This window comes from Citrus clementina, unplaced genomic scaffold, assembly GCF_000493195.1.
Source record: "Citrus clementina cultivar Clemenules unplaced genomic scaffold, Citrus_clementina_v1.0 scaffold_5, whole genome shotgun sequence".
NCBI classification, from domain to species: domain Eukaryota; kingdom Viridiplantae; phylum Streptophyta; class Magnoliopsida; order Sapindales; family Rutaceae; genus Citrus; species Citrus x clementina.
In genome coordinates this window covers 30271087-30281830 of record NW_006262201.1, presented here as the reverse complement: position 1 = coordinate 30281830, position 10744 = coordinate 30271087, and the positions used below count along the sequence as shown (strand labels likewise).

Sequence of the window (10744 nt, the reverse complement as noted above, 5' to 3'; positions counted from 1 at the left end):
ATGTGGTACAAAGGATTGTGCAGTAAAGAAATCAATGTGGCTTGGGACGAATTATTATTCGAGCATACAATTATGGAAGTCAGTTCCAATCTTTTAGTGGAGTAGATTTGGAATTAAATAATTGGGCTAGTTTAATTACAGGCCTAATTATTGTAGCCACTATTGTATGTTCCCAAATGATCCCCGGGTTAGCTCATTTAATTGACTGCACCACTACTGGACTAATAAGTAAGATAACTAGCTATTTGGGTCAAAAGCCTAAATATATCATTTAGTGGGAGGCTCCATTTAATTAGCTTTTGTATAAGGGGCCTTATGTTATTTTACAAGGTGGGTCCCCTATTGAAAAAGAAAATAACGTGAGTTTTATTTAGGGTATTATTTGGAGCCTAGGGTTTTCACTAAAAGGTGATATAAAAGGCTTATTTTTCCCAAAAGAAAAAAGGAGGAAGCCACTTTATACAAATCGGAGAATAAGATTTTTCTCTCTATTGTTGAGAGAAAAATTTTCTCGTGCTAGTTGCTTTGGTAGTGATAAAGGCGCCCACACGTCAAGTGCAGATCGAACCTGAGTCATAACCTGGAAGATCATTGGAGACAGTTCGTGATCTAACAAGCGTGGTGGTGACGGATCGTGATCTAACAGGAGTGGTGGTGGCGGATCGTGATCTAGGAGCCTAAATCACTTCAGCGGAAAAAGCAAACTCAGATTTACAAGGTACGATTTCTAGAATACGAATTCTTATATATTATATGAGAGCGATCTTCAAAAGGTTTTATAAAAATTTAAAAACCTGATTTTTCCCCAACAATTGGTATCAGAGCCATCTCATATTAATATATAAGAATTTCGTATGAAATCATTCTTGAAATTTATGTATTAGAGTGGAACAATTTATTCAGATATATATTAATTGTTTAATATATGAATAAAGCATGTTTTGGTTTGTCTTAATTCATGGTTAGATTTTCCGTTGTATTTTTCGTTTGGATCTGTAACAAGAGGGGTGGCTTTTTATCACCATAATTCCCTCTTGATTTATTTTACTGTAATTGAAATTTTGTAAGCCAAAATTTGCGTTGAAAATTTGTAAATCACCGAAGCATCATCACTGGAAAACGAGCGCAAACAATGGAGGACGGAAATTTCAGCAACGGCCAGCAGCACACGCTGCTGTGCGAGCAGCGCGCGGCCCGCGTGGGCAGCAGCGCGCGCTGCACGCCCAGCAGTTGCCGCGTGCGCGCTGCAAGCCCGCAGAGCACGCTGTGACCAGCAGCTGCAGCGTGCAACCAGCAGCGTGAGCAAGGGCTTCCAGTTGCACGCGCGGGTTTGATGCGTTTCCGGCGAGGCGGCAGCGGTTGGAGATGTGTCGGAGATCGGCGGCTGTCCGGTGTGAAACAGTGAACAATGGCTGGATGCCTTTGTGATGATGGCGGCTGGGGAAAGAAAAATATGGATTTAGGGTTTCATGGCTTTTGTCATGGAGGTCCCTATGGTTCCATAATTTTTTATTTGGGCAGTCAAGTTTTAATTTTTTGCATTTAAGTCTAAAAACAGTTTTGGGCTTAAAGAATCCTAGTTTTAGGCCCAATTTCAATTAGGCTTAATGGATTAAAAATGCATAGATAAAATTAAATACATTAAATTTATTTTTGGTCTAAAAGTTTTATTTTAATAAAAATAAAATTAAAACTATTTATTTTATTTCAAAATTAAAATTGGACCAATTATAAATTTAAAAGCCCAATTTCCCCTAGTCCATTAACAAAGACAAACTTATGGAAGATGGACATTGACAAGAAGCCAAATGAAGATTAGGCTTAGGGTTAATGTATTTTTCATTACTAGGAAAGCCATGAATTAAGATTATTTAATTGTTTTTCTATATGTTATGTTTTGGATGATCACATGCCATGATAACATGTCATATAGAATAGGTAGTGCCACTCTATGCATAATGATACATGTCATTCATTAATAATGAATTTCATTATATTGTTTGATATTTGCGTATGCTTAATAATATTTGATATCATCTAGATAATATTATAGGAAGCATGCAATTAATAATATGTATGTTTTAAAAAGGAAAAACCAATTTCAAAATATTGAGTGGGAGAGGGAAAATTCAAGATAATTTACCCACAGGCTCCATTGTTAGTTCAATAATAAAATTATATATATACCTCGACTTCATGATACGGTGATGCTCCCTTCGGAGGGTATATATATTAGATATTTTATTTGATGAACTTCTTCAAAGATAAAATTGAAATATTTTTTAATCGATTGTTCACCCCAACGGTGACTATTGATATGAAAAATACGTAGATTGAAACAATGGTTATACACTCAACTAAAGTTTGTTATTAACCTTCCCAACGAAGCTCTGTTAACAAATTTAGGCCCAAAAGGATAACGATAATTATTTATCATGTCTCTACATGAAAGTAAATAATCCAATGGATAATTGGGTCTAGTAAGTGTAGACATGACTTCCCCAACGGATAGCTTGTCAAAGCGGTACTAGATTATCGTTACAATAAATTAAAATGCATTTATGGTTTTTTGCATTTTTGTCATTTATTGTGAATATTGTTTCAAAGTATTTATGCATGTCTATTTTTTTTTTTTTTCAGAAAATGTCTTCCATCAACCCATTATTAATTATCCTTGTTAAAAATGAACTCACTGGCGAAAATTATTTAGATTGGAAACGCAATTTATTTAATATTCTCACTGCTAAGGGAAGCAAATATGTTTTGACTCAGCCTTACCCTCCTGAACCATCGTTATACGATTATAGAAATCAGAGGGAGCCTTATGAGAAATGGTGCGAAGCTAACAAAATGGCTAAGCGCTATATATTGGCTTCGATTTCTGTGGAACTGCATAAGAAACATCGGAGCATGGAAACAGCCACTGAAATTATGGCTAGTCTTCATCAGATGTTTGGGCAAAATACCCATTTTGCCAGAGAAGCAGCATTAAAACGTATTACGGATACTAAGATGGAAGAGGGCACAAAAGTTCGTGATCATGTCCTCAAAATGATGGACTATTTGAATGAGGTAGAGATTCATGGTGTTCAAATCAATGATAAATCAAAGATTAACATGGTGATTGAATCTTTACCTGATACATTCAAAGAGTTTAAGGTCAGTTATATCTTAAACAATAAAGATATGACCTTAATTGAATTAATGCACGAACTACATGCTATAGAAGAATTTTATAATAGCAGAAAACTTCCTGAAAAAGGATTCTCTTCAAGGCTTAAGTCGAAAGACAAGAATGAGCAAGCAAGAGTTGGGATCGGCAAACTGTCCACTAAAAGAAGTGGCAAGCCAAAAGGCAAGTGTTACAAATGTGGACAGAAGGGTCACTGGAAGAAAGATTGTCCTAAGATTATTAAAATCAGGTATAGGAAATCTTTAAGCTTCCTAATTAGTTCAGATTTCTATTGATTCATACAATAATGAATTCTGAGATAACTAATCTTATTTGTAATTCATTTATTTGGTTTTCAGGAAACCAAGAGATTAAGTGAAGAAAGCTTCAAACAGCAGTTGAGGACGTGTTAGTTTATATCAATTGAAAGACTAGATCAATTTTACAAGACTTTAGTTTTGATATTTGTCTTTATTTTTCCAAATATTAGAGGAATTTAATTTCGGTGGCTTGTTTTAATAAACAGGAGTACACTGTTATTTATGGATCCTCTATTTATTACTTATTTTGGTTATTTATAAAGACAATTTATATCATAGAAGTACATTGATCTATTCAAAGTAAAATATAATGATAAAAAGTATATGCATTTATCTAAGAAAAGAAATGTTTCTTCTAACCAAAAATCACCTCTGATATTTATGCTTAAGTCATATAAACTATAATAAGATTTTAAGAAAATGATTAATGATAGACTTGTTGGCCTATTAAGATTGATCATTGTAACTCTATAAATCTTATTTAGAAAAGTAATATGACAAGGATGCTCTTTTTGAGCTAAAAGCATAACATTGTATTTGATGATTTAGCGCATACAAATGTATACGGACTAATCAGTTTACATGTTATAAGAGGTTATGAGTATTCTATCAATCTTGTTGATGAATATTCATTTTATTTATGTTTGTCTAAATGCGTCATGATTCCATTGCTTTTGAAATTCAAAAGAGTACGTGAATAAGACAGAAGCAATTAGACAGGAACATAAAAGAACTTCGATATGATCGAAACAAAGAATATCTCTATGGAGAATTCAAGCACTATTTGGTTGTCAATAAACACTATAATACAATAGTGTAATTAAATGGAGAAACAAGATTCTTTTGTATAAGACAAGATATATACTAAGTGGTTTATCATTTACCTTTTTGATTCCAGATACTAGTATTTGAAACTACAAAGTTTATTGAACTTAGTTTCATCTATCTCGGTGTCAACTACTCCAAGATATTATGAAAAAGTCACAAACATGGTTTGAGACACATTCGTATTTGGAGTTTACTAGTATTTCTACTAGAATCTGAGATAGACAAGATGGATTCGTGTTCAGAAGCTTGCATGTTTTAGGTATCTTAAAGGAATAAGGGAAAGTCTGAATTATAGTCCTCAAGATAGGAATGTATTTATAGAAATATTCTTTACTTTCTTTGAGGAAGACTCTATAATGACTTATAACCTAAGAGTAAGGTAAAACTAGAGAAATAAAAGAGATCAGGTTGATGCTCAGCTTTCAACACCTGTTATAGAACAGGAAGAACAGCAACAACCAGCTGATCAGTACAGGATTATCCGTGAACAACCATCACTTTTAGAACCTCGTCGTAGTGGGAGGGTAACTAGGTTACTTGCGAGATACATGCTTTTGGGAGAAACCTATATGGCTATCTCAGATGAACATGTACAAGATCCCACTAGTTACAACGAAGCTCTAATAGATAGAGATGTTGAATTTTGAAAAAGGCCATGAATCAAGAAATGGAATCTATGTATTCCAAAAAAGTCTGGGAACTTGTAGAGGCGCCAAATGGGGTAAAACCTATAGGGTGCAAGTGGATCTACAAGAGAAAAAGAGGAGTAGACGGAAAGGTGGAAACATTTAAAGCAAGATTAGTAGCCGAAGGGTTTACTCAGAAAAGAGGAATCAATTATAAGGAAACTTTTTCTCCGGTTGCTATGCTTAAATCCATCAGGATTCTGCTCTCCATTGCTGCAGTGCTAGATTATGAAATTTGGCAAATGGATGTCAAGACTGCCTTTCTTAATGGGCATCTTGAAGAAAACATCTACATCAGCAACCAGATGGATTTATACAAAAAGGCCAAGAACACATGGTATGTAAGTTGCAGAGATCAATTTATGGATTGAAGCAAGCATCCCGGTCATGGAACATCAGATTTGATCAAGCGATAAAATCGTTTGGATTCATTCAGAACATTGATGAACCATGTGTGTACAAGAAAATTCAAGAAAAAATTGTAACCTTCCTAATTCTTTATGTAGACGATATTCTTCTAATTGGAAACGATATAGGAGTGTTGACTACAATAAAGAGTTGGTTAGCAGAACAATTTGATATGAAAGACCTGGGAGAGGCAAGTTATATTCTTGGTATCAAGTTACCACGAGACCGGAAGAATAAAACTTTAGCCTTGTCTCAAGCGGTCTATATCGATAAGATATTGGCTAGATTTAGCATGGAAAATTCCAAGACTGGTTTATTACCATTCAGACATGGAATTACATTCTCTAAGGATCAATCACCTAAAACATCTGAAGAGATAGAGAGAATGAGACGAGTTCCCTATGCAACACCTGTGGGAAGTCTCATGTATGTCATGCTTTGCACTAGGCCAGACATCTGTTTTGCGATAGGGATGGTTAGTCTAATCCTGGACCTGAACACTGGACTGCGGTCAAGCATATAATGAAGTATCTGAAAAGAACTTAAAATTATATACTTGTGTATTCTGGTGATAAACTTATTCTAGTGGGTTATACTAATTCTGATTTTTTGTCAGATAAGGATTTTAGAAAATCAACTTCCGGCTATGTGTTTACAATGGGAAGTGGAGCTATTAGTTGGATGAGTGTGAAACAATCTTGTATCACAGACTCAATAACTAAAGCTGAATATGTGGCTACATCTGAAGCTGCAAAGGAAGCTATATGGCTCTGCAAGTTCCTACGAAATCTTGAGGTGGTACCTGTTGTAACTGCACCCCTTAAACTATTATGTGATAATGGTGGTGCGGTAGCTCAATCTAAGGAACCAAGGAACCACAAGAAACAAAACATATTGAAAGGAAGTATCATCTTATAAGGGAATAGTGTAGAAAGGTTATATGACAGTACCCCAAATGGTATTAGATGCTAAATGGCAGATCTTATTACAATGACCATTAGTGGGAAACCTTTATAACCTACACTTAGAGCCCTAGAGCATGTGCAATATGCCAGATATGCTTTGAGAGCTAGTGGGAGATTGTTGGGAAAATATGCTCTTTAAAAGCATATGTGTTTATTTAATTGTAATAAACATTTTTTCTGATTAATAAAATAAATGAGGTATTTTATTCAAATATCTTAATTGCATTAATATTTGTATTAAAGTCCATTTAATCATATTATATGTATTTATGTGATCACTATATGGATTCACAGAAGACATAAATACAAGTTATCTTATGATTAAATAAATTTAGTTCGCAGTTGATAAATAAAGTTGGGCACTTTATTTAGGTATAGACTGTAATAAATTCATTGAATGATTTGTCTTAATCATGTATGAATTTATTGATGTAGTACGACTACATTGAACAGGATCACATATGAGATTTAATTAACTTTGTAATAACTGTCAGACTTATTAAATCTCATAGGCGTTGATTTTACTGTAATCTTAATCTTGAGTTAATTATGATTTCATGATTGTGATTGTTATTTCATTTGAGTTACCAATGGGCACGACACATCCTTGTGGTCAAGATTACCCGGTATCTTGGTGGGAGCAATTATGAGTATTGGAGTTATGGATTAACAATATAGAATTTGTACAACACATCTCTTGATAGGTTTTCGGTACTTGATCATAAAATTCTCTGGCCAGAGTGTATCAACATATTTAGTGTGTTGAAAATGATCATTAGAGAAAACCAGTAAGGATCAAGGAATAAGATGTTATTAAATTGATTGGACAGTTGAGATATCAATTTAATTAACGATGTGGTACAAAGGATTGTGCAGTAAAGAAATCAATGTGGCTTGGGACGAATTATTATTCGAGCATACAATTATGGAAGTCAGTTCCAATCTTTTAGTGGAGTAGATTTGGAATTAAATAATTGGGCTAGTTTAATTACAGGCCTAATTATTGTAGCCACTATTGTATGTTCCCAAATGATCCCCGGGTTAGCTCATTTAATTGACTGCACCACTACTGGACTAATAAGTAAGATAACTAGCTATTTGGGTCAAAAGCCTAAATATATCATTTAGTGGGAGGCTCCATTTAATTAGCTTTTGTATAAGGGGCCTTATGTTATTTTACAAGGTGGGTCCCCTATTGAAAAAGAAAATAACGTGAGTTTTATTTAGGGTATTATTTGGAGCCTAGGGTTTTCACTAAAAGGTGATATAAAAGGCTTATTTTTCCCAAAAGAAAAAAGGAGGAAGCCACTTTATACAAATCGGAGAATAAGATTTTTCTCTCTATTGTTGAGAGAAAAATTTTCTCGTGCTAGTTGCTTTGGTAGTGATAAAGGCGCCCACACGTCAAGTGCAGATCGAACCTGAGTCATAACCTGGAAGATCATTGGAGACAGTTCGTGATCTAACAAGCGTGGTGGTGACGGATCGTGATCTAACAGGAGTGGTGGTGGCGGATCGTGATCTAGGAGCCTAAATCACTTCAGCGGAAAAAGCAAACTCAGATTTACAAGGTACGATTTCTAGAATACGAATTCTTATATATTATATGAGAGCGATCTTCAAAAGGTTTTATAAAAATTTAAAAACCTGATTTTTCCCCAACAATCATTCCTGAGGATACATTGCTTATGTCTAACAAAGGCTACGAGGACTTTGAATCAAGAATGTCCACTCTGAATGATATTCTTGGTGCATTAAGAAATCCCGATAACAGCATGCTCGGGATTTGTGGAATGGGCGGCATTGGAAAGACGATGCTGGCGAAAGAAGTTGCAAGAAAAGCCAAAAATGACAAGCTCTTTGATCTTGTGGTTTTTTCCGAGGTGTCCCAGAGCCCAGACATAAGAAAGATTCAAGGAGAAATCGCAGATAAATTAGGTCTAACATTTCGTGAGGAGAGCGAATCGGGAAGGGCAAGACGTCTTTTTAGCCGACTGAAGAAAGAGAAGAGGATCCTTGTCATCTTAGATAATATTTGGGAATATCTCGATTTGCAGGTGGTGGGAATTCCCCACGGAGATGGTGACAAGGGATGTAAAGTACTGTTGACGGCAAGAAGTCTAGAGGTGTTGTCAAGGAAGATGGATTCTCAACAAAATTTCGTAGTTGGTGCTTTAGAAGAAGAAGAAGCTTGGAGTCTATTCAAGATGATGGCAGGCGATTATGTTGAAGGTAGTGAATTGAAATGCGTTACAAGGGATGTGGCGAAGGAATGTGCAGGTTTGCCTGTTTCCATTGTGACTGTAGCAAGGGCATTAAGGGGCGCGAGTATATTTGAATGGAAGGATGCGTTGAAACAACTAAGAAGGCCATCCTCAACGAACTTCAAAGATATACAGCCAGCAGCATATAAAGCTATAGAGTTGAGCTACAACAAATTAGAAGGGGAGGAGGTCAAGAACCTCTTTTTGCTAATAGGATATGCTTATGTGGAATCCATTGATGAATTGTTAAGATACGGTGTGGGATTGGGTTTATATCAAGGTATCAGTAAGATGGAAGAAGCACGAGATCGAATTAGTACGTTGGTCTACAAACTCAAAGCTTCTTGTATGTTGCTAGACGAAGGCCTTTCTATGCATGATGTTGTTCGTGATGTTGCAATATCAATTGCATCTGCAGAAAAAAATGTGTTTACGGCGACAGGTGAGCTGTTTGACGGTTGCAAGGAATGGTCAGACGAAAGTGCAGTAAAACTTTACACTTCAATCGTCTTACGTGACATCAAGACTAATGTGCTTCCTAATGGAGTACAACAGGAATATCCTCAGCTAAAACTTTTTTCTGTACGTGCTGATCATCAGGAATCGTCATCATTAACAATTCCAAACAACTTTTTCGAGAGGATGATACAGGTCAGAGTTGTAAACTTGACTTACATGAATCTACTGCCACTGCCTTCATCACTTGGTCTCCTCTCAAACCTTCGAACACTGAGTTTGTGTAACTGCAACTTGCTGGGTTTAAGTGTTGTAGGAGACTTGAAGAAACTAGAAATCCTTTGCTTAAGAGGTTGTGGTTTTAGCCACTTGCCAGTAGAAGTAGGTCAATTGACTTGGCTAAAGTTGCTTGATTTGAGAGGTTGTGACGAACTAGAAGTTATGCCACCAAATATTTTGTCAAATTTATCCCATTTGGAAGAACTGTATATAGGTACTAGCTTTTATAAATGGGAGGTGGAAGTAGGTGGGGTCAAGAACGCTAGCCTTCTGGAGTTGAAGCATTTGCATAATTTGACCTCTTTGGATTTACACATCAAAGATGTCAACAGTCTCCCAAGAGGCTTGTTCTTCGAGAAGCTGGAAAGGTACAGAATACCTATCGGATATTTCTGGAATCGGAAGTACGACATTTACAGTAGAGATTTCAGAATCGAGCTGAATACCAAGGTTTGCTTGAAGGATGTGCTGATCGTGCAGCTACAGGGAATTGAACACCTTGGATTAGAGGGACTGCAAGAGCAAGATGTCCAGAATTTTGTTAATGAATTAGTCAAACTGCAGGGTTCTTCACAACTCAAGCATCTCTATATCTGCGGTTCCCACCTCGCCCTCAATCCGGAAGAATCAGAGGTATGATCAATATGAAAATTTACAAATACAAATAACACATTACAAAAAACAAAAAAATAATACTATTTTTTATTTTCGGTGATCAAAATTGGTTAAAATCAAAAGTCTAGTTTGCTCACTTTTTAGTGTCCTCCAACGACAAAAAATCTTATTGATGTCAGATTTGGATGACGTAAATTAAACCTCTAATAAAGAAGCTCGAATTAAAGCTTTTTGGTCATTATTTACTCGCTTAATTAATCTAACCTTCAAGTTTTAAATATTTTTCCGAGCATTAAATCGTATACAAATATCATAAGACCTGCATATTTATAAAAGTTATAAATTAATGTCCATCATTTTTAACTCCACTAATCAAGATTAATCCTTAGCCTTTAATTACTAGCAAACTATTCTCTTATCATAACGTTAATTTATAAGTTAGACTAAAACCAGAAATTTCTAGAGTATCAAAGTTAACTTTGAAAAGTCGTCAGGTTTCATATTTATATAATCAATTTAGGAGAAATCTTTAATGTTTGCAATTTAATTAATATTTTAATCTTTTAGCTTCGGTGTCACACCACCGTAAAAACTAACATAATAGCTTCTTATTGTATGAGCATTATGCTTCGTAATATTATTCTTCTTCCCTTTACTTTCAATAAAATTCGCAATATTCATATAAAAAATGTGAAATTAATCATCCTATATTTTCAGCACTCTTATAATGATCATATTTAGAGAATATTCA

General features: G+C 35.2%; 1 protein-coding gene across 1 annotated transcript; it reads left to right on the top strand.

Moving 5' to 3' along the window:
* The first annotated feature begins 8067 nt into the window (after positions 1 to 8067).
* LOC18042949 (disease resistance protein At4g27190) lies at positions 8068 to 10017 on the top strand. The gene has a single exon (XM_006432948.2). The coding sequence runs from the start codon at positions 8068 to 8070 to the stop codon at positions 10015 to 10017; it is 1950 nt and encodes a 649-aa protein (XP_006433011.2).
* The last annotated feature ends 727 nt before the right edge of the window (positions 10018 to 10744 follow it).

What these genes read in the sequence shown, in the direction of transcription:
- LOC18042949 (XM_006432948.2), top strand. Translation starts at nt 8,068, where the DNA reads ATGTCTAACAAAGGCTACGAGGACTTTGAATCAAGAATGTCCACTCTG.